A 25,398-nucleotide genomic window follows, 5' to 3' on the forward strand; every position below is an offset into this window, starting at 1 on the left:
CTTTATTTATATGCACATTTCACTTGTTACTCATTTTATTTATTTTTTTCTTTTTTTTTCATGTAATATTTTTTACATTTTATGCATTTTGTTTTTTTACTTTAGTATATATTTTTATTTTTTTAGATTATAAATATATATATATATATATATATATATTTTTTTATTATCAGTTTTATTAATTTATGTATATATATTTTTACTATTTTATTTTTTTATTTATTATATATATATATATTATTTTTACTTTTTTATTATTATTTTTATTTATTTGTTTTATTTATATATTTTTTTCTTTTTTTCTTTATTTTTTATTTTTTTGTATTTATTTTACTTACTATTTTATTTTTGCTTTCTTTATCTTATCTTTTATTTAATTTATTTTTTTTCTTCATTTTAATTTAATTAATTATTTATTTCTTACTTTTTTATCTAACATGGTTTTTTGACTTTCTTAAGGCCACACCTTTAAAACTATCTAAGGTAAGCAATTGTGATCGTATTTTTACCTTTTAATTTTAAATTACAATTTTCTTAATTTAAGACAACCGTCATATTAATTGGTACCGAAAGGGCAGTTCAAGGGTGCTAATCCTACCTTGACCATAACCGACTCCCGAACCCGACACATTTCTGGTAAAAACGCAGATCAGGTAAGATGGTGTCCGACCCACCTAAATTCGTTTTAAAGTGGTCGGTGGCGACTCCCAACCCAATTATTTCAAGTCGAAGCCCAATTCGAGGCCCAACCAAAGACGATTATGACACTTGTACTCTAATGACACATCTGAAAACGTTGTGAAAGAGGAATTGTAGAAAATCATCTCTTGATGAATAAAGATTTGGTTTATGGAAGAAAATAAGGGAAAATGAATAGGTTATCAAGATAAGTTAACTGGTATGGTCAAACAGCGTCACATAAGTAAATTAACGTGTCACGTCATTGTTGTAATAACGATTGTTAAGGGTGAATGATCGATTTGTAATAAATCAAATTTATTAGTGATCAAGTTGTTATTTTTAAAACTTTAGTAAGAAAAATAACAATTTACTCAAACATTAGTTATCATTTGTATAGTTTACCCTAATTTTATCTTGAAATGAATTGGGATTGAATAACTGAACCCGATTTCCACGAGCCGGATCCCTATTTGTTCGAAAGTCCACCCCGGTCTTCTCGATTTCCCCCTATTTCAGGCACCAAAAGGTCAAAGGCGGACACTCTCTCTAGCAGCCAAACATGTTGAGGGTTTACAAAGGCTTCAGGGCGCTGTTAGATTCACCAGCGGCGGCGCCGCCGTCTTCAGCAGCTACAGCAGTCAAGTTTTCTTCTTCTGCTGCGAATCAACTTCTTCAAAAGTGGCTCAGAAAATCCCGAAAAAGCCAACCACTTCAAAACCCAAGACTAAAAAACCCACCTGCTGCTCCCACTGGGATTCTTAAAGCTTACGTGATTTCTCCTCATTTGAGACAGTTCCTTGGAACCCACAAGGCTTCTCGTGCGGACGCTGTGAAGCAGATCTGGTCCTATGCCAAATCCAAAAACCTCCAGGTCATCTCTCTCTCTCTCTCCGTGTGTGTGTGTGTGTGTGTTCCTTTTGCTTCGAATGTAATATGTTGATATCTTCCTTGGGTTGTACATGCTTTGTGTTTTTACTCTCTTTCTTATATTATTTTTTGAGTAATGTGAATTTGAAAAAGAAAAAGGAAAACGATTCTTATGATTTGTTAGTTTTTTCCCTTTTCCCCTAGTTGGTTGATGGCATTCTTGGGTTAGTGTTATCCTTTTCACGGCTTTCTGTTTTTTGCCTTGCATATTTATTTTATTTTCTAGTTGGTTGTTAATCATTAAGCTCGGAGCTGTTTAATGTTCATTGTTCAAGATAAGTTAAGTTTGCAGTTGTGTTACGATTAGTTTTTATGAATTGTTAATAAAATGCGATTACAATGCTTTTCATTGATGGTTTCACTATGCCCGTAGTTCTAAGTTTCATGCTTCCTAAAGGGATTCAAAGTGATGCTGCATTGCAACTGTAAAATGTTTTTTATGTTCTTTGCAGCTGTGGGTGTTTTCCAATTGTATTTAAGGTGACTCTTATAGGAGAAAGCTGGGTATATAATATATGTCTGATGAGACGAGAAGGTGCATATTAGTTTCTGAATGTAAGAAAGTGAAGATGAAAGGGAAAAAGGGAAGGCTGCAAAAGTGATTTCTAAACTTTGGATTCTTCTGTGTGTGCTTTAGATCGAGCCTCTGTTATCCTATCAGGGCCCTCTTCTTCCATTCCTGGTTTTCTGCAATTCAAGGTTTTACTTGCCTTTTGTGTGAAAAAAATTTATGACTTGAACACTGGAATGAAACATTATTGTTCTTGTGAGGAATGATGTTTTCATTTACCTTTCAGCTGTTTCATGTTGCTAGAGGTACGCCAGCAGGGTACTGGATATTTCATAGGAAACAGAAAGAAAATAAAATATGCGAATATTTTTTAATCAATTTTCAATCTTATAGGGTGACTTGTTCCTTCCTTCAATTTGGTGTTTAGATTTTAGAGGAGGGTAAGGAAATTGAAAGGAGTAATGCTTGTTGTCCTTTGGGCTAAATGTGCTATCATTGAGACTGAGTGAGACGGAGAGCAATAGGTGCTTTAGGTATATGGCATTTGAGTTCTCTAATGACTTGATGTATTTGGTTTTTGTCCACTTTCCTTTCCCTCCTAGGCATTATTTTCACTCTCCACCTAACTTTTTCCTCTTAAAAATGCTTGGATAACGGAATTCATCGGAGGATCCTATTTCTTTGTCATATTCTCCCATGGTATGTGCTCTTTACTTATTCAGGAAAAAGATGTATATGAGAATGATTGAGATAAGTTACTTTGCGGTGTCCGTGAATCCTCCTACCCTAGTTGAGTAACTCCAATTATGCAGTCCATTGTTCTTCCTATAGTTATGTTGCTCCGTATATTCATATTTTCTTCTTGAAGTACATATATCCGACAACATTATTTTTATGCCTATCGCTACATGGGTATGGTGATATGAGTTATGACACTCCAAATACTTGTGAAAATTTTGGAAAAATAAACATCTGCGCTTGGAAATTTATCTGTTAATTTCACACATTCTAATCCTAGTAACATAGTCCTGTAGGCAGGAAATGATGATCCTCTTCTTACCTCTGAACCATCATTTTTCACATGGATGGTATGTTTCTTTTTTATGCTAGATCATGAAAGTTGTTAGCTTCATATCATGATGTTAAAAGTTGCTGATTTTACTATTTTATATTATTAACAGATTCCACACAGAGATCATATTATGACTGTTATTGTTTTATGAAAAACAAAATTTTTAATGGCCTAAACTAAATTAAACAAATATTTTTAACTGCAGAATCCAGATAACAAGAGGGAGATCTTTTTCGATGAGAAGCTTAAGACCATTTTTGATGGAAAAGAAAATATCAGTTTCCTGGAGATCGGAAAAATATTAAACCCTCACTTTTCGAGGAACCTATATTCTCGTATTCAGCCTTCAGTTGCCCGGTAAGCCACATCAAGCTAGCACTATTAGATGTATGTTCATGATTTACTTTTTGTTTCAGTATATGAAATTTCTGGGGTGGACTTGCATCTGAGAAGGCTTGTGGATGAACTTAGTTGAAAGATTTAGTAGGGACGGGGAAGTTGAATGGTTTCTAGATGAACTGTTTATGACATCTTTTATGATCGACGTATTTAATGAATCCAACTACAAGAAACTGTCGTCGATGTTAATATTCAAAATTCACCTGTAAAGCTGCCTTGTTTATCTGCGAGCCAAGCAATGTCATTTGAGGTTCCCAGGATCATATGCATCTGAATTCTCTCTCAATTTGTGTGGGTTTTTTGTGCTAGTGATGAATAACCTTCTCTGTCTCTCTCTCTCTCTCTCTCTCTCTCTCTCTATATATATATATATATATATATATATGATTGGCATAATGTAAAAAAAAAACCTTAGCCCATGATCACTTCGGATTTAACATTAAAAGAAAAACAATAGTTGAAGTCGATATTATGTTTGGAGCGGGTGTGTGTATATAATATTAAATTTAAATCTAAGTTGATCATGAGATAGAATACATGGGTGTTTTGTATTGATTTTTATGCTAGATTCAATGTTTAAAATTAACGATTAAGTTGACAAAAAAGATTTAATGAACATGATACAAATGTTTTAATAAGATGTTTTACAACTCGGATATCAATTTAGAATATGAACCATAACTTAGAAATGGTAGACGTAGCTACTCTTTATATTTAAAGAATTGATTATATTGTACGAATAAATTTATCTCAGTAGTTAAAATTAGAGATCATGGGTTCGAACACTAACGATTGCAGCAGAGTGATTGAACGTTCATTGTTAAAGTATTAGAGTATTTAGAATTGATGTTACTTTGTAATCACTTTAGTTTAATAAAAAAATTGATTATATTTGCATGCAAAATATAATGAATAACTTGTATTTATAAAAATTTCAGTCCTTTTGATTAACCATTAATAAATCGTATTTTGCAGACGTAATTACTTGAACTCATGATCTTAGTGAAAAATAACATTTCATCTATTCAATGAAGTCACTCGTTGAGTTAAGCCTATATAATGCTACAGGATACAATTTGACAATCTTTGGACAGAAAACATGTTATTAGGGATGCACGAAGGATGAGTAAAGAGAAGGGTAATAAATTTGACTGATGTGAGTGAGAACAAGGCGTGTAAATCTCCTGGTGATGAAATAACGTGTAAATACAAAACTGATATTTCATTACGATACGTTAACTTCTCTAGTTTACAAAATATAATTATATTTTGGGTTAACTACACATTTATATTTGTATTTTATTCACTTTTGATCACTAATTTTAAAATACATAAGATATAGTTACTTTCATTTTTATTTAATTAAGATATATTTACTTTTATTTTTATTAATTTAAAATGTGGTCACAACATGTTAACTTGTTGTTAATAGTTAACACATTAAGTGAAGTGATATTTTGGCATAATCACACGTTAGGTGTCTATTATTTACATATTTTCTCAATTTAGTCACGCATTTAATAAATTAAATAAATTTAATCCTCAAATCGAATAATGTCACGTGTCATTGGTGTCATGTGTCATGTCATGTGTCTCCATTCGATTGGAGGATTAATTTTATTTTAATTTAATATATTTATTTTCTACCAATTTGTTTTGCTTTGTTAAAATAAAATAAAATAAAGTAAAATTAGTCTTCCAACCGAATTGTAACACATGATACCAATGACATGTGATATCATTCGATTGAAGGATTAAATTTATTTTAATTTATTAAAAGTACGACTACATTGAGAGAATATGCAAATAACAATTAACAATGATTAGATGTGTGATTATACTAAAATATTTAACGGCAGTTAACTCGTTGTGACTACATCTTAAATAAATAAAAACAAATGCAATCAAATCTTAATTAAATAAAAACGAAAGTGAATGTATCTTATTTATTTTGAAATCAATGACTAAAAGTGGACAAAACACAAACATAAATGATCATCTGTGTAGTTAACCCTTATATTTTTTTATTTATAATTAAAACAAACATTTACAGAAATCTATTTATTAATTAATAAATAAAAAAATATTCATATTAATTTATTTTACATAGGTTTACTTCTTAATATTTACCTTTTTTTTAAGTTTCTTAATATTTAGCTTAAAATAAAATTTATATGTACATAAGAAAAAACAAACATTTAAAAGAAACAGCATCTGAAAATGAGTGTACTCTACAAAGTCTGAAACACTGCGGGTCAGCTCATACAATAAATGTGTAACTTAATTCAAGATAAACAATTAATATTCAATAAGGTTAGGTTCAACAACCTTGTCAGTTCACAATAAATTATTTTTCATAACTTCAACTTAATATATATATATATATATATATATATATATTATGGAAATAAAATATAAATTTCAAGATAAAAATAATATACATTTTTTTAATATTTCTAGATAAGAAATTAGGTCTGCAACTTGAAAATTTTAATTAAAATCACTATATTCATCTTAAGTTATATTATATTATTAATCATAAAGTAAAGAATTTTTTAATTATCTATTTATAAGTTGAGAGTAATCTTTGAAGCACGAACCAATTTACCTCGGTAGTTAAAGGAATCGTTGTTATTCCTAGAGGTCACATGTTCAAATACTAACGGTTGCGGTAGGATAATTGAGCGTTTATTGTCAAATGATTAAAAGTATTTGAAACATATACTACTTTGTTATCATCTTAGCTTAATCAAAGAGAGAGAGAGTAATCTTTGAACACTACTGTTTTATAATTACTTTAGATTAATAGAAAAATTGTTCATTTATTATTTAACCTATGTTTTAGTTATGTAATTGTTATTTTTTAAAATTATACATAGTGTTATCTTTCGATTATATTTTGATCATTTGTCATCACTTTTTTGACGATGATATTAACGTGAGTACTTTTTATTAATTTTTAGTATTGACGTGATATTATACACATCAATATTATTATTAATTTTTGATAATAAATAATTAAAACATAATGATATGTATACATTTTTTAGATATAATAATTAAATAACAAAAAAATAACTAAAATAAAAGTTAAATAATAAATGGATGATCAAATGGAGAACTTACCCTTAATCATATCAAGATCTAACAATCATAAAATCAGATCGAATCAGACAAATCAATTTGCACGATTATCCACATATATAAATTTGGATTTAATATAAACAGAAATTCGTCATCCCAGTTAAAAAACAATAAAAGGTCAAATTTCCAACACAATAATTAGCCATACATACGTACACCCAGCTCGAGTTTCTGCGCTTCTTCTACCTCTTTTTCTTTGTGGGGGGTAAACGAAGCTTTTGGCAATGGCGGTGCAATCAAGGAAGTGGATGATACTAGTGGCAACGATATGGATACAAGCTTTTACGGGGACCAACTTCGATTTCTCGTCCTACTCTTCCACTTTCAAATCAGTTCTGGGGATATCTCAGGTGCAGCTCAACTATTTGTCCGTTGCTTCGGATATGGGGAAGGCGTTTGGGTGGTGCTCTGGGGTGTTTTTGATGTATTTCCCATTGTGGGTTGTCATGTTCATGGCTGCTTTCTTCGGCTTTTTTGGCTATGCTCTTCAATGGCTTGTCATCAAACAATTCATCTCCATGCCTTATTTCCTGGTTAGTTCTTCATCTTTCAAGGCTCTTTCACGGTGGTGTGGAATGAATTGATATGAGAGAGGAAATGATTCTTGTTTTCTTTGTTTAACTTGAATCTGTACTTGTTTGGATTACTTGGTTTCTCTCGTTTCTGGGATTTTTAATCTGTTCTTCTCTTTTCAGGGATTTTTTTTTTCATTTTCTTCAATTTTTTTCTTCTATATTTAGGATTTCTTGCTTTCTTAAGTTTATTTTTGATCTTGTTTCCAGGAAAATAATAAATGATTGAGATTTACTCCTCCAAACAAAATCAAAATGATCACAAAAGCTGAAGTCTAATTCCTATATAAAAATGTAAGATAGTTTAGCAAATGAAATATAAAGCTAACCAACAACTTAATCCAATTGATTCAAGTAACAAAAGAGGAAGAAGAAGAAGAAATTTGGTGTAGGGTTGAAGTAGTAAGGAATACTTTTCTAACAGTTTTAAAAAATTTCCTCACCAAATTCCTCGCCAAACTTTTGCCCATAATTCCTTTTCTCAACTAATTTTTGACACACTTTTTTGGACTTGAATGTGTATGATTCAAATTTTCCAAGTTTTCTAGAAGTTTGGAGGACCATAGGGTAAGGGTAATATGGGATTTTCTGTTTAACCACTCTGCTATCAGATCAACTAATGTTTGAAATCTAAGGATTAGTTAGTCTTAAAATTGATTCAAAACTTTCGACTTTTTACCGACATTTTGGAATGCGTTACTTTAGTTTTTTGTTAGATCTATCTGTGTTTATTCGAGGACTCCGCTCAGACGTGTGAATCTGTTATGCATTGGTGCTGATACTTTGAGCTAATATATCTCTCTGCATGCTTGGAGGGAACTGGGGAAAACATTTGCTTATGTAATGCATTTTTATAACTTCTGAGACACCGTTTCATTGCAAACTAACCTAGTTTAATTGTGAATTCATTGGCAGGTATTTCTTCTGTGTTTGGTAGCTGGTTGTAGCATCACTTGGTTCAACACGGTGTGCTTTGTTTTGTGCATCAGAAATTTCCCGAACAACAGAGCACTTGCTTTGTCCCTTACCATCAGCTTCAACGGCGTAAGTGCTGCGTTGTACACTCTAATTGCCAATGCAATAAACCCTGAGGATGACACCCTCTATCCCTTCTTAAATGCGGTAGTGCCTCTTCTTGCATCCTGCATAGCTCTCATTCCTGTCATCCACCAACCGCCGTTGCAGCTTCTGTCCGCCAATACTATTAGTCGGGATTCATTTTATTTTCATTATGTTAAATGTTTTAGCTGTAATCACCGGCTTATATCTTCTACTTTTAAATTCACTGTCTTCCGAAGCATTAAGGGCACGAACTCTCCTTTTGGGTGCCTTAATCTTATTGTTCCTACCTTTGTGTTTACCTGGCATTGCCTGTGATAGAAACTGGGGTTTTCGTACTAATTCCGTCCTTGGATGACCCTAATGAACTTGAGCTCCACAAGGAGTTGATAGAAAAGGATCAAAATAATAGCTTGAACATTGAGCCATTTTCTGCAACAAACAAAGAAGGGTTTTTTGACAAAGTACTGGAGAAAGGCAGGTTAAAAATGCTCGGTGAGGAACACTCTGCAAGATTGCTAGTGTGCCAGTCGGATTTCTGGCTATATTATGTGGCCTATTTCTGTGGAGGAACAATAGGGCTGGTTTATAGCAATAATCTCGGGCAGATTGCACAATCACTCGGATACGACTCTAATATTAGTACTGTCGTGACTCTCTACTCCTCTTTCTCGTTCTTTGGTAGATTGCTTTCAGCTGCCCCAGATTTCCTGCACGGGTATGTATTTACTGCAGATAGCATACTTACATGCATACATAACATCAGAAAATTTTGATAGCTTGAGTATCTTGCCAATGCAGCAAGGTGAACTTCGCAAGGACTGGGTGGCTAGCGGTTGCCTTGGTGCCTACACCCGTAGCCTTCTTCTTGCTTGCTGTTTCAGGTAGTGAGGCAGCCTTGCTTACTAGCACGGCATTGATAGGATTAAGCTCCGGATTTGTATTCTCAGCAGCAGTTTCCATCACATCAGAGCTGTTCGGGCCTAATAGTGCGAGTATCAATCACAATATCCTGATCACCAACATTCCCATCGGATCGCTCCTGTACGGTCTCCTTGCAGCTTTAGTATATGATTCTAAAGTGAGAAGTCCGATAAATGAAAACGTGTTGCAGGAAGCAATGGTGTGCATGGGTAAGGACTGCTATATGCATACATTCATTAGCTGGGGATGCATTTCCCTGTTAGGCCTCATCTCAAGTTTTCTGTTGTTCTTAAGAACGGGGCCAGCTTACGATTACTACGAAACGAATCTAAGTCGATCAGAGGATTTGTAGACTACAAAGTAAATTCCAATATCTCCTACCTGTATTTTCCTTTCATATGATCTCGTATATGTAATGTGCTTGAAAAGGGTACAAGGATTCCCTAGCAAATTCGACCAACAAACCAAGTAGGGATAAATGGTTCACTGGACCATATAGACAACTAAAGAGGTGTCCATTATCGTTCATTTAATAATTTTTTATTTAGATTTAATGATAAAATGTTTAAATTTAATCTGGAAATATTATCAAAAGTGAAATGGCTTGTAGACTGGTCTGGATTGGGCTTTCATTAAAATGGAGAAAATGCCCTTCTCTTCTGATTTGTTCACTGAAGGGCTGCTAGGCTATGGCAACTCATTCTCTGGTGAAGAAAAAAGATATATCACTAATAATGGTAGTGAGAAAAAGGGAAACAAAATTAAAGTTGAGAAAGAAAGATGGTGAGTTAACCTATCTACGTAATACTAACAAAGAGAAATAACCAAGAGATATTAGATTCGCATTATGGAGATTAAAAAAAATTAAAAATTTTGAGGTCCAACAGTCATTGACGATGATGGTCAATGGTGCACTGTGATGAAAACTGATGATGATTAGTGAAGGTGATGAGTGGTGGCCATTGAAGTGAACTGTTTGATTTAGATGTCAAATGGATATTTTATATAAAGTTTGTGGGTTAAATTAGTATTTTATGTAAATTTTAAGGTTAAATTAATATTCTGTCTAAAATTTAGGGGTCAAATTTAGATTTATCCATTTTTACTAACGTGTAACGTCAACAAAGTAAAAAGGTTAATGATCTAGTGACGAAAATAAAAGTGATCTACACCAAGTATTTTCAAAATCAATGATCGAAATCTAACATACTAAAAACATAAGTTATCACCAATGTGGTTTACCCATTAAATTAATGCAATAATATGTGATATTTTTTTGTGTGCAAATTCTTAGGCTAATCCTAATCTTATCTGAAAGAAAGGGGAAGTGAGAATTCTAGGAAGAAGAAATGAGAGCATCATAGTAAGTATAGAATCCATGACCTAAAAAGATAAGGAAGAATAAAGATAAACAACTTGATCAACCGATCAACTATACTTGCTATATGTGATGAACTATTTCTATTCAAGTCTGAAAAAATCTCATATAAATTGAGTTTAAATTATAAACGTTATTGAAAAGATTTATAATTCATAAAATTTAATTTTTTTAATTATTTATATTAAATCAAATTAAATTTTATTTATAGTTTTATATTTTTAATAATATAAAATATTTTTATGTCTAAAACAGTGAAAATAACTTCAATACATTACATATAATATCTTGTTTTATTTTATATTTTAAAAAAATATATAAAAAGGCTTCAAAACTTTTAAAATAATATAAAAAATAATAAAGCAAAATCATTTTTTTTTCAAAATAAATTAAAAATTAAATCCAAAGTTAACAAATAAAGAATCAAATTTTACTGTAATGAATTATTATATAAAGTTTTAAAATAAAAGATTTAATTAAACCAAATTGATTTAATATAATTCATTCGTTTGATTTGATTTTTATTCGTAATTTTAAAAATCACAAGTATCTTAAAAGTATAATTATAACTTTTTTTTAATATTATATATATATATTGGTAAGGAAAACTAACTATTCACAAAATACTTATAATTATCTAAGCTGTCCTCAAGCACCATTGCCTGTACTGCTATTGGTGCTGTTGTGAACATACGTCCATCAAAGTCATCAATTTGTAGCAATTTTGTCACCTGATTGGCTAGCCGATTGGACCTGCGTTTCCCGGGAGTAGAGTTATAAATGAGACGAGACAGATTGCGAGTTATTTAAGATTAATTCGATCAAGTCTCGATAAATACTTCGATCGAATGGATTCGACTCGAGCTTGACTCGAGTTCTTAACGAGCCAAAACGAGTTACTCGATATTTGACTCAAAAAGCTCGTGAGCAACTCGAAAATATAATATATTAAGATTTTATTTTAAAAAGAAAAATAAATTATTAATAATATTAATATTTATGTATTGATTTTTTTTAAAATAAAATAAGATTTTCATGTATTTAAGGTTCATGTTCGATTTTAAGTTTGAGGTTTCAATCGAGTTAAGTTTAAGAATTTTTTTCATTTCGAGCCTTTTTGAGTTGCTCACGAGCTTCAGTTCAGGATTTCGAGTTCGAGTCGAGCTTGAAAATTTTAAACTCACGAGTTTTAGAATCAAGTCGAGTTCCATTTTAAAATTTTCGAGTCGAATTGAACTCAATAATATTTGAGCTGGACTCGACTCGTTTACATCCCTACCTGGGAGAAAGAAATTTCCCAATCCTTTTGTATCCAATTTTGGATGTGCTGAATGATTTTTGCCTGTCGCCGTTGTCCTTGTGTCAGTATCTTGAATACTTCGCCATTGTCTATCTCAAAAGTAATTCTCCTGGCTCCTATGTTCCATGCATGAGCCATTCCTTCGAGAACTCCCCAGAGTTCAGCCTCAATTGCCGTGCAAATCCCCACCGCTCTAGCGAATCCAAATACCCATTCTCGTTTGTTGTCCCTTGCGACTCCTCCACATGTAGCGTAGCCGTCATGCGGGTCACGTGCTCCGTCTGTATTCATCTTAATTCAGTCCTCCGGTGGAGCTTGCATCGTTTGGTCGTTGGAGCTTTCTTGTTACTGCTTGCGTTGTTAGTCACTTCTTTTGAGGGTCTATACGAGCGCATAAATGAGACGGGATAGATTGTGAGGTACTTGAGATCGAGTCGGTCAAAATTCGATAAATACTCTACTTAAGTTATTAATAAGTCGAAACGAGCTACTTAATACTTAACTCAAAAAATTCATGAGCAACTCGAAAAAATAATATATTAAGATTTTATTTTGAAAAAATAAGTTATTAATAATGTTATTATTTATGTGATGATTTTTTTAAAATATAGTATAAAATTTTCATGTACTTAAGTTTTAAGTTTGAATTTGAGTCGAATTTAAAAATTTTAGGTTCACAAGTTTTCGAATCGAATAGAGTTTCATTTCAAAATTTTCGAGTAGAGTTATACTCAACAATACTTAAACTAAACTCGGCTAGTTTTGACTCCATCAACAATCTCTGTGCTTGTTCCAGTATTGTAAAGTACCCAGTTTTTCCTGGAATTCGAAAATATAAGAATTATTTCCATATTAGCCACACTATGAATCCAAAGATTATATCCCAGTTATTTCCATCCAATGCAAAGTAGCTTGAGTTTTCCAAATTTATGCGAAGCCAGTCCGTGGTATTTATTTGCATAAACTCTTGTAGTTTCTCTGGTTTCACTCGTTGCTTCCAGGTTTCAAAAACTGCAGGGCATGAACGAAATAGGTGCTCCACTGTTTCCTCTTTATCTCTGCATATTCCGCGTCTTGCATCTGTATCCATGTGCCGTCTCACTCTCTTGCTATTGGTCAAAAGTTTCCCGCTTGCCGTAAGCCATAGAAAACTATAACTATTGGCAATCCGTTGAATTTTTGAATGGTTTTCCACAGACTGTCAGTCGTGCATGTGGTCGAGCCTGTGCTTACCTCATATGCGGATCGTACCATGAAGTTGTGATTCGAATTCTACTTCCATCCTGGCCCGTCCAAGGCATGAACTTGTTTTGTTTGGAGGCATTGTGGCTAATAATCTGTGTGATATCTCATGTGGTAAAAGTGATACAAAGAGCTGCAATTTCCATTCTTCTTGGTTTGTTACCATACCCGCCACCGAGAGTGTAGGTAGGTTTGTTATAACGTCTGGGTTAAGAACTTTGTTCTTTAAAGACCCCACGTCACATAACCATGAATCTCTCAGAAGTCGATGTCCTTGCCATTGCCTACTGTCCAAACCAAGCTATCACGAACCTCTCCCCGTACTAGGCTCGCATCCAGGTATTCAAACAGCAATCGCGGTCATGTTTTCGATCACATGGCGTTTACTACGATTGCGGCCATAGCGGATGCTATTGCGGTCATAACGAACGCTATTGTAGGTTTCTACCGCTATTTTACGGTAACGATCGCGTTTGCGAACCGCTATTTAAAACCTGCTGACACCCTTCCATAGTCGAGAGCATCTCTTCCTTGAAATATCATTCGGTATTGCTTCTGACCATTTATATTTGGATCGGAGGACTTGGGTCCAAAGTTGGTCAGGACAAGTAACCAGCTTAAAAGCAATCTTCATAAAAAAAGCGGTGTTTTGTTTATGCAAGATTTTGAAGCCTAGACCTCCTTCCTCAATTAGTGAGCAAACCTTCTCCCACTTAACTAGGTTCAGGCGTTGTCCATCTTCATTTTTGTTCCAAATGAAACTCCTCATTAGCCGTTCTTTTCCTCGCATGTTCCTTTCGGCAAAAGGGTTGTTTACATTGAGTAATAAGGTATAGAAGCTAATACTGACTTTGCTAGGGTTATTCGCCCTGCGAGTGACAAGTTCTTTGCTACCCATCCGGCTAGTCTGTCCCTTACTCTTTTTACTACATGCTGATACGTGGCTTTACTGACTCGAGCGTGGAGTAGTTGGATTCCAAGGTAACGACCTAGGTCTTTCACTTCGAAATACCCGCATAATGCGTTGATTACAATCCTTCTTTACATGTCCACGTATCTGGAGAAAATATGTTGGTTTTTGTAACGCTCACCTTTTGCCCTGAAGCTATACAAAACTTTTCCAGTGTCTTTTGTATGATGCTGGCCTCTGATTGGTTAGCTTCTGCGAAGAGTAACATGTCATCAGAAAAAAGTAGATGTAAATTTTTTTATCCTCTGCGATTCAATTTTATTGGTTTCCATTTCTTTTTCTCAACACTCATTTGTATTGCTTGAGTTAGCCTTTTCATATATAGGACGAAGAGGTAGGGAGAAAATGGGTCTCCTTGCCGTATGCCTCGATTTAGTTTGAACGGTTTCAACGTCCTCCATTCCAAAGTACCTGAGTCGATATTAAAAAAATACAGTACATAATCAAACATCGTAAAGTGTCTGGTATTTCAGTATCTTGTAGAGCGTTTACGATGAAGGACCATTCAAGGTGGTCGTATGCTTTCTCAAGATGATCTTGATTGCCATAATTCCTTTTTACCTTGTTTATACCTCATTGAACATATAACGTCCTGAGTTACAACGACGTTTGCAAAAAGCGATCCGAAAGGCACAAAACTCGTTTGATTTTGAGAAATCCAGGTAGGAAGAAAACGGTTTGAGTCGATTCACCATAATCTTTGTCACGATTTTGTATAAAATTGAGTGTAGGCTGATTGGTCGAAATTGAGATATCGATTTTAAGACTTTGATCTTCGGGATGAGTACTAGAAGAGTAAGATTTAAAGATTCATCAAAAGACCTTTTTTCAAAAACTTCCCGCACAAAATGATAAATAGTTCCCCCCAATCCAATTTCTTTGGTAGAACAGTGCATGGAAACTATCTGCTCTGGGGCTTTAAGCGGGCTTATATCAAAAACTACCTGCTTCACTTTTTCTTCTATTACTGGTTTGATGGTAGCGGCTAGTAATGAGGTGTCCACGTGAGGAAAGCATCCTGTAATGGCATAGTTTTGTTATTTATTATTGGAGCTAGTAAACAGTGTCTTGTAGAATTCGACTGTCATTGTACGTAGTTCCTCTTGATTGGAGCACCACGTTTCATCATGTATCTTCAATGACTGTATATGGTTGACTCTTCATCTTTGCATGGTGCATGCATGGAAATATCTATTGTTTTTATTTTTATTTTGGATCTATTGTTGTCTTGATTTTTGATGCCACAAGCTCTCCTTCTGAGTAAGGACTTCGTCAAGTTTGGCTCGCAGCTTCACCTCTAATTGTACCAGTCTGTCCGAATGATGGTTGGTTAATGCTTTGTCGATCCCTTTAATACTTGCTAGAATCTTCTTTTTTTGACCAATTTAGCTGAAGACTGTTTCATTCCATTCTCTAGCTTTCCTCTTGAATAGCTCAATGTTTGAGAGAACGTCTTGTTCCTTGCTCCACGATTCCTGTACAATTTTCGCAAAGTCCGGATGCTCTTTCCATGCAGTAATAAAACGAAATGGTTTTTGTCAGTTCTGGTTAGTCATTTTTGTTTCGTGAAAGAGTAGTGGACAATGGTTCGAACCAACACGATCCAGGTGTGTAACCATTGATAACGAAAAAAGTTCCACCCATATAGTGTTGAACAGGCATCGATCCAGCCTTTCCAAAGGCTGCCAAACTTTCAAGTGAATTCAGCTCCTCTATAATCAGCTTCCAGGAGTTCTGAGTTGTTGATAAACTCCAGAAAGCCTTTGCTCCCCCGTGGACGTGTAATGAACCTCCTTTTTCTCTTCGCGTCAGAACGTGGCGTTAAAGTTTTTGCTTAACATCCATGCTTCATTATCTCCTGGATTCAACGTGCCTAACATGTCCCAAATTTCCTTCCGTAACGTTGCGTTGGGACTGGCATAGATTGCCGTGAAGTATACCCATGAGTTATTTTCACGTACGTACTCTTCTATATACAAATTGAGTAAAGCATTTTAAAATCTCCACACTTACCATTTCATCCCACAGTTTCCAAATCCCTCCGCTAAAGCCATTTGCTTCAACTCTAAAGGAAATTAGGCACCTCAATCTTTTTATCACTGTAACCGCCTTAACGCCGCTTATTCTGGTCTCGAAAATAGCTGCTACCTTAGGTTGATGGTTTCATCGATTTTCATTAAAATGTCTCCTAATCTAAGGGCTGGCCGCTCCTTGGCAGTTTAAAAATATAACTTTATCATTGTAGCTATTTGTCAAGTGAGTAGAATGTTGGATCTCTCCTTAATCGGAGAGGTTCTATAAAATTTTAGAGCTTTCTGGAGAAGTGTAGAATTTTCTAAAACATTCCGGAGAACTCTAGAGAAGTGTAGAAATATCTAGAAGCTTGTGGAAGAGTGTGGAATCCTCTGGAATATTCTGGAGATGTGTGGAACCTTATGGAAGAGTATGGAAGGGAGTGGAAGGGTGAAGAGCTTCCTAGAGTGTGTGGAGCATTCTAGATAATTAATCTCCACCATTGGATGTAAGTAATCTCCACCATTCATTGTGGAGGTAGAGTAGGGGTGAGAGACTTCATTCCTAACCATCCAAAATCCAAGAAATCCAAGCTTAAAAAACTAGGGAGTTAGAGAGCCTCTTTGAGAGAGAAGAGAGATAGCTTGGGAAGTCTTTATCCTCAAGCTTGAGTGAGCCACCAAGTGTGAGTCAAATTTGTGAATGCATCCTTGTAATCCTACTATTCTTTTGTATAGTGGAAGAATCTCCAAATTGGAGAATTATACTCTTATGCTCTCTTTACTATCCTTAATCTCTAAGTGTCTATCTTAACTTCACGAAGCGTGAAAGACCGTGATTCCTAATAGTGGTATCAGAGTCAAGTTCATCCGTAGCCGTAATTAGCTCGTGCAGTTCAAGATAGAGGATAATGTTGCTCATGATGGAGACATATTCAAGCTCACAGCCAATAAGTACTCATATTGGAAGTCGATGATGGAGGAACCACCTGTACTGCAAGGATTTGCATGAGCCCATCATCTACAAAGACAAGGTAGAAGGCAAGAGTGATGCTCTATGGGAGCTACTAAATCGGAAGGTCGTTGCTATGACTCGTAAGTGCATTGATAAAACCCTCTTTGAGCATGTTTCTTCTTATACAAATGCTTATGAATTATGGACAGATCTTGAGTGAATGATTCAAAAGAAAACACCTCATAACAAAGTCAATTTAGTTCGACGGTTGGTGAAATTGGAGTATAAGGATGGTCAAAGTATGATTGAGCACTTAAAATAATTTTAAGGGGCTCGTAAATCAATTAACAAAAACCGATATAAAAGTTGATGATGAGTTGCAAGCCCTTCTACTCCTTAGTTCATTACCGGAAAGTTGTGATACACTCGTTGTTGCACTTAGTAATTCAGCTCCAGAAGGAAAGCTTACCATGTATACAATTAGTGATAGCCTCCTCGGTGAAGAAGCAAGGAGAATGGAACGAGGTAAGTCTATTCATCCCGAAGCTAATATTATTGAGAATCAGGGTAGGAATGAAACTCATGGACGCAGCAAAAGTCGAGATCCACATCAATCTCGAGGTAGATCCAAGTCACGCTCGAAGATTACATGCTACTACTGTGGAAGGATGGGCCACAAGAAAATGGAATGTCAATCCTTCAAGAGAGACCAGAAGGCTGGTAATGTTAAGCCAAACTAAATCAGCCCAACTAAGAAGTAAGAAGAGAACAATTCTACTGTTGTAGTATCAAAAGAAGATCTGCTATATCTCGTTGATGAAGGTAATATCCTAAACATTGCTTATGATGATAGCTCCTGGATTTTCGATTCTGGTGCTTCCTTCCATGTTACACCACATGGAAGTTTCTTCTCATCCTACCGAAGCGGTGACTTTGGTACGGTGCAAATGGGAAATCAAGATCGTCGGGATAAGAGACATCATCCTGACAACAAGCATTAGATGCAAGCTTATCTTAAAAGATGTTAGGCATGTTCCGGCCATGCGCCTTAATCTTATCTCTGCTGGGAAGCTAGATGATGATGGTATGATAAATTACTTTGGTGAAGGAAAGTGAAAGCTCACCAAAGGAAGCCTAATAATGGCTCGAGGAAAGGAATGGTCGTTGTACGTGATGCCAGCTAAGCTCTGCAAAGGAGAGGTAAACATCACCACTGAAGATGTGGAGATATGACAAAAACGACTTAGGCACATCAGTGAGAAGACTATTCACTTGCTCACTCATAAACAACTCCTACTTGACGTGAAAGGTAAACCACTTGATCCTTGTGCTCACTGATGAGGGGGAGCCTCAAAGTTATAAAGAAGCAATGCATGATAGTCATAAAGAAGAATGGAGAAGATCCATGCAAGAAGAGATGCAATCTTTGCATGAGAATCATACTTGTGAACTTGTGGATCTACCAAAAGGGAGAAGAGCCTTGAAGAATAAGTGGGTGTATCGATTCAAGACCGAAGATAGCAGCTCAAAGCCTTGCTATAATGCTCAGTTGGTCGTTAAAGGATTCGGACAAAAACTGGTCAGACATGATGATCAAGGTAATACCGACAAAGAAGTTTGAAGATTGCTGCCAAGATGTCAGCTTGCTACTATCTCCCAATTAAGTCGAGAGGGGGAGATTTGTTGGATCTCTCCTTAATTGGAGAGGTTCTAGAAAATTCTAGAGCTTTCTAGAAAAGTGTAGAAATTTCTAGAACATTCCGGAGAACTCTAGAGAAGTGTAAAACTCTCTAGAAGCTTGTGGAAGAGTGTGGAATCCTCTGGAATATTCTAGAGATGTGTGGAACCTTATGGAAGAGTATGGAAGAATATGAAAGGAAGTAGAAGAGTGTAGAGCTTCCTAGAGTGTGTGGAGCATTCTAGATAATTAATCCTCACCCTTGGATGTAAGTAATCTCCACCATTCATTATGGAGGTAGAGTAATATAAATAGGGGTGAGATACTTCATTCCTAACCATCCAAAATCCAAGAAATCCAAGATTGACAAACTAGAGAGTTAGAGAGCCTCTTTGAGAGAGAAGAGATATAGCTTGGGAAGTCTTTATCTTCAAGCATGAGTGAGCCACCAAGTGTGAGTCAAATTTGTGAATACATCCTTATAATCCTAATATTCTTTTGTATAGTTAAAGAATCTCCAAATTGGAGAATTATACTCTTGTGCTTTCTTTACTATCCTTAATCTATAAGTGTCTATATTAACTTCACAAAACGAGAAAGACCGTGATTCCCAACATAGACCCTGCTAGTTCGAAGAAAACCATAGAGTTTCCCGTACTTGCACCTCTACCAACTTCTCTTGGTTTACTACATGTGTGTTGTTTATTGATACTCTACTGTTAGATGCAGTGTCTTCCCCATATCCTGTCTTATTATTCACATGGCCTGGGGTTCTCTAGGATCTTTTGTAGTATTGGACCCTTCTAGCCTAAGCTCAATTGTATTTAACCTAACCGATAACTCCGCATGTGATGGCCTGATAGTCTCATTCGCTTTCTTAATTTGCAATCCCTTGTATTGTGAAGACGACCTCGGTCTTGATGTTCCTCTTTTTTTCCATAGACTGTTCTGCTATGAGTTTTTGTTATTCCATTCTCTAATATTGCTACTACCATATGGTTACCTTTACCTTCAAAGATGTTATGAGTTACTTCAATGATGTCTGTGTATCCTCTGGGGATCGTGACTATGGGATCTTTTGTGGTGTTGAATTGCCTTGATTTCTGGATATGCCTATTGTGTCATTGCCTTTAGGTGTCGTCTTCCATTATTTTTCTGCTTATGCTTGTCATCTTTTTGCTCCCCAAGAGTATTTCTGACAACTATCGTTTTGATGTCAAAATAAATTCATTATTCTCAATTAATAAATAAAGAAAATACGTAGTAAATAGAAGTAAAGGTCGATCCTCAAGGACTTAAAATTCTAAATTTATGTTTGAATGGCTTATACCAAGCGATAAGTAGTAAAAATGAGGTTTTTGGTAGAAATGATTAAATAATAAAAAATTATTTAAAGAAAAATAAAGGAAAGAAAAATTGAAGGTTGAAAATGAATACGGTAAAAACAGCCTCAAGCTTTGCTTGGACTCAATTTCTTTTGAATCGTCGAATTAGATTTTCTCTTTGGGATTCACGTCGATTACTTTGTCTATAAGAGCAATCCTCGTCACTCTTCTTTGTATACCGAATACCCAAGGCAATCTTTGATTATGGCTTCAGAAATTGATCTGATCAACATCAATTGTCGTAGATCAATAATCGTTTAAGTTCGTGAAGGCCGACTCAGATTGTTGTTTCAATAACTACTAATTTCGATCTCAATTCCCTCTTGGCAAAGGCAATCTCGCCAAGTTTGTTCCCAGGAAGTTGATTGTGCTTTCAATAAGTCGATCCTTCCTCCCACACATTTAATCGCAATAACATCTTGACCAAAGTCAATTTTGATTTAAAAACGGTTTTGATTTTGAAAATAAGCGCTGAGATTAAGAGAGATATTCCGAAGTTATTAAGGTGCTTTTAAATTCTCACGTTGGAATTGAGTCATCGCTTCATCTTTCAGCTTATGAGAAAATTAGCTAAGAATGAAAAAAGTCATACTTAGCATGTTTAAAAATAAAACTTAAAAATGAAAACGAGAACTTAAAAAGAAAAGAAATAACTTTATAAAACTAGGAAGAAGAAGAAGAATAGTAAATTCTGAGTTGTCTGTTTAGGCTTACCCCAATAGGGTATTTATAGACTATAAAACCCTAGAGATAAATATAGAAATTAAAATAAAAATAATCCTAAAGATAATTCCAAATTTTTTTCTAAATTCAAACTTTAAAATTTAAAAATAAATCTCCTAAGATATCTCTACCCGTCTACCTTGCAGAAGGGACTGACTAGATCTTCTAAAAACTGATGCTGATTGGACCTTCTAGAAACTGCCACGTTAGACCGTGTTATTCTCAGAGTCGTACCCATGTCTCCAGCCGTGACTAAATAATAAAAACATGCAAAATACACCCTTTTTATTTCTAATTCTAGAAAGTAAGATCCTGCATGAAAATAAGCTTAATACAACCAAATCATCAGCAATAAATCCATAAGATCGAAGATTTAACAAGCAAATAATATCGTTTTAGAACACTCATCAAATTCCCCCTCACTTATCTCATGCTTGTCCTGAAGTATGATATAATCAAATCAGCAAAAAATTATATTTACCTTTCTTTGTCAAGTCTCGCATTCGAGGAAGCAGGGTAGAGACCACCATAATTATCTAAGTCAAGACACCAATCAATTGAACATCACCAATTAGAACAAGTTAAATGCAATTGTAACATCCATTCATTCATTAATATTAATGCCCATAACTCATCACCTTACTGGGATTCACTCAAATCACTCAATGTGTTTGGGGTATAGAAACGCTCAATGTCAAAATTGACATGAAATTACCATAAGCATGTACGTAAATCAAATATCCACTACTAATAAGAACAAGACGCATAAATCAAAGGGTCTTTTATTAGTTGTAACCGGTCTAAGGTAAAGGTGGGGAAAAGGCTAAATATATGGCTAAAAATTCAAGACAAGGAACTACAAATAATAAGTTCATCTTCATCAATCGACTAAGCAATATAAGAAGAAAATAACCATCAAACAACACATTTTCCCTTCAAATTGAATTTGATTGTTCCTTACTTTTGTTATTGTTTTGTTTTCCATTTTTCTCATTTTTCTGTTTTTGTCTTCGAACGACTTCTTTTTTTCTTCTTCAAATTGTTGTTGTATTGTTGCGAAACAAAGAAGATTTTTTTCTCACATGACTTGATTTCTAACATATAAAAAATTCTCCTATTTATGGAACATGGTCATACACTGATAAATTGTTCACTTGTCCTAAAATGGTATAAAAGAGGGATAAAATAAAAAGGCTCAGGTTTATGAATATAGTTAAAAAAAAGAATGGAATAGGCTCAAGAGTGGTTAACTAAGGGAAAATACATGGGTAAACAATTTTAGTGGGGAAAATAGAGTGGTTAATCCTAAAGTGCCCAAATCATTTTTAAGCATCGTGTTATGTGTAATCTCGACAGTATTTAAAAATGCAGGTTCTAGAATACCAATGTTAAATTCGACACACTCAATCCAATAAAATGAAAGCAAAATTATATGCTCGTAAAGGCTCAAATCTCACCAAATTGTTTTCGTACATTGAGCTAAGCACATTTCAACCAACAAAATCATGGAATATCACAAGAAATCTAACTTGATCACAATTCATGCTATCCTCTATCAAGAATATCCAAACTAAATAATTATGTGTTCCCAAACAATCATAACATTCCAAAAATATTCAACAAGACAAAGGAATTCAATGAAATTTTTCATAAATCAAATCAACACATACTAACATCAAACCTAGAGTCTACTCCCCCTCACTTATTTCATTTTGCCCAAAAACATAAAATTAAAGTACAAGAGAAGGAATATAGTACTCCCCAAATTTACTGTCGACCACGGCCACACCCGTAGTGGGAGGCGCTGGGACAAAGATATGAAAGAATTTCAATAATGTTCGCCTCAATGGTGTGGAGACGGTTGTGGAATTTATTCATTTATGTTTGCATGTCCGAGCGAGGTGCTGCAGGCGGCGGTTGTGGCACATTACGACGAACAAAAGCTTGCTCGCTGTGAGGAGCGAGGACACCAGGTGAAATAACGTATGGTGCACTCGGGGTTCCAGCAAGTAAGCCCTTCAACTCCAAACATCGCTCATCCAAGACATCTATAGATAAAGATAAGTAAACCTGGTAACATCAAAATTAGTGATGTGAGAAGCTAAATTAGTATTATAAGAGACAAGGACAAGTGGGCGATTAGACCAAATAATGATCTCAAAAGCCCGAACAAACCAAAATACTAAGTTCACCCCTGGCCGGATGACATACACCATAAAAAGAAAAACTCAACCCTGCTAAAGGAAGAAGATGAGTCATTTCGGCCAGAGTAATTATAGGCGAGGAAACGAAGTATGTAGTGTAAGGCCAGGTCATGTATAAGATGAGCTCGAGTCGAGCGAGCTTTGAACGTATGGCCAACCAAGCCGGTAAGTATCTCGTAAGACATATCGGAATCAAATTCTTGCGGAATCTCAAGTAGAATAGTCATATACGCATGATTTGTGACATCCGTCACGAACCACATAGTAATATTAAACTAAAAAATAGACATATAAAAATAGTTTCCACATAATCGGAATGTAACGACATCAGGAGAGTTAACATTAATAAGACGATTCTGAGAAAATGTAAAAGAGGCGTAAAATTCAAAGACAATTTCTTAAAATGTGCCACAATTAATCATCAGATATAACGTCCAACTAATGGCAGCAAAATAAGCATAAACAGATTCATGTTAGTGCAAAGTTTCTAAGGTTCGAGTCAGAATATATTTACCTACAAGAAACAGACTATGACCGACTCAAAATATACCAACTCATCGTTAATGAACTGTAAGTAACCTTCCAAAATCTCTTTGGCATGGACAGCATACGATCGACCCCGTCAGTTGCATTCGGGATTCTCATGGGCAGGCAGTGAACTTCCAGAAACAGGAAAATCACCTGGGCTTGAGGAATTGGTAGGTGAAGTGGGCTGGTCAGGTTGATGCCTTGCTCGGGTTGATGCCGAGAACTAGAGGTTACAGGAGATGGTTCCGAGGGTAGAAAACCAACATCAAAATCTTCTGTAATACCATAAACCGTGTGGTACATTAGCAATGGTTGAATCAAAATAGGGGAAGAATTTACCTCCGACGTATTATCGGATGCCGCCGAATTCATGAAACACGTTAGGATGGCCAACGCTCACGGACGAGAGGAATCAATGTCTACAGTCATTATGGACTGGAACGATGAAGATAGGGAGTGCGATAGAGTGGAACGATGAATAGTGCTCAGCCTGAGGCGGAGTACAGCGGTGGGTACAAACGCTGAGTGATACGATGAGGGTAGAGCGTTTGGTGCGTGGCCTCAACCTTGTGTCGAGCGAGGGGCAGGTGGAGATGGAATGGAGTTGGAGTCGCTTGGCATGGCGACAAAAGCTAGTGCATTGAGGCGACGACGTCCCCTAGGGACAGTGGGCAGAGGAGCCACGTTGTTGTTATGTTGGTTCCTTGTGCACACCATTATGAGTAGCAGCGGACGTATAGAAGCAAAAACGGAGTGGTGTGATGAGGCCGGTGATGGTTAGCACAGTAAGGAAGAGGCTAGGTTTGATAGTTTTTCGGGGGAAGGTAACCAATTTGGAGAAGAGGGATTTTTATGTGTGTTTAAAGAGCACATGAGGGTTTTTTAATTATAGTGAAATTATGTTTAATACAATAAATAAAAAAACTAAAAATTGTTTAAAATTTAAAAAGAAAGTGATAAGGATAATGGTGGGACCCCATGGAAAAGAAAAGAAAAGAAAGAATATGAGGGGTTGAAAGGTGTGGCGACAAAATGTCTCACAAAAGGGGGAAAAGGTGATTTGGGATCCGCTAACATGCGTTGACCATCAAGGGAATGCTAACATGCACCATCTTTAATGAAATAGTGTGCACGACTTTGGAATGGATTTTTCCATTGCTTTGCACGATTTTTATTACTCTTGGGGTTTGATTTTTTCACTGTTCGAATATATATGCGTGAACCTTCATATTATGGATTTTTTCACGCATATATATTTGAACAGTGAAAAAAATAGAAATAAAAATGAAATAAAACTTACTTAGTCGAAATAAAATAAAATAAGAATAAAAACGAGATTAAAAATGGGTTGCCTCCCATAAAGCGCTTTGTTTAACGTCATTTACCTCAACGACCTGACTTCAGATGACATGTTCTAAGAGAAATACTTCATCCACTTCATACGCTTTTTCTAACTAAGAATCTCCTTATGAGAAATTCTACAATCATATAATTCTTTTATTTTTTGGTATTCTCATAGGTTATTCTTCGGATCATTTTTAGCTTTGAAAGCTTATCCGAAATAACTGGTGAAGTATGTAACATCCCAAACTAGGGGTTAGTGGCTAAATTGTAAAGTGTAAGAATTTGATGAATTAAGTAGAAGAATGGAATAATTCGATGATTTATTTGGAAATAATTCCTAAAAGTTGTTAGTAATTATTAAAGTAGATGAAGGGAAAAATGGTCATTGAA

At 35.1% G+C, this 25,398-nt stretch overlaps 1 protein-coding gene and 1 pseudogene across 1 annotated transcript; both read left to right on the forward strand.

The window, feature by feature from the left end:
* Nucleotides 1-1,162: 1,162 nt before the first annotated feature.
* LOC120179147 (upstream activation factor subunit spp27-like) lies at nucleotides 1,163-3,920 on the forward strand. The gene is made up of 2 exons (XM_039184835.1): nucleotides 1,163-1,552; nucleotides 3,397-3,920. The coding sequence occupies exons 1-2, from the start codon at nucleotides 1,241-1,243 to the stop codon at nucleotides 3,550-3,552; spliced, it is 468 nt and encodes a 155-aa protein (XP_039040766.1). The 5' UTR covers nucleotides 1,163-1,240; the 3' UTR covers nucleotides 3,553-3,920.
* Nucleotides 3,921-6,882: 2,962 nt separating this feature from the next.
* Nucleotides 6,883-9,767, forward strand: LOC120179102 (annotated as a pseudogene).
* Nucleotides 9,768-25,398: the final 15,631 nt, after the last annotated feature.

This window comes from Hibiscus syriacus, unplaced genomic scaffold (genome assembly GCF_006381635.1).
Source record: "Hibiscus syriacus cultivar Baekdansim isolate YM2019G1 unplaced genomic scaffold, ASM638163v2 tig00112402_pilon, whole genome shotgun sequence".
Taxonomy (NCBI): Eukaryota; Viridiplantae; Streptophyta; class Magnoliopsida; order Malvales; family Malvaceae; genus Hibiscus; species Hibiscus syriacus.

Excerpts from the sequence above, each read along its gene's own strand:
- LOC120179147 (XM_039184835.1), top strand. The coding sequence starts at position 1,241 with ATGTTGAGGGTTTACAAAGGCTTCAGGGCGCTGTTAGATTCACCAGCG. Across the intron at positions 1,553-3,396 it reads CCAAATCCAAAAACCTCCAG|AATCCAGATAACAAGAGGGA; the intron begins GTCATCTCTCTC and ends TTTTAACTGCAG.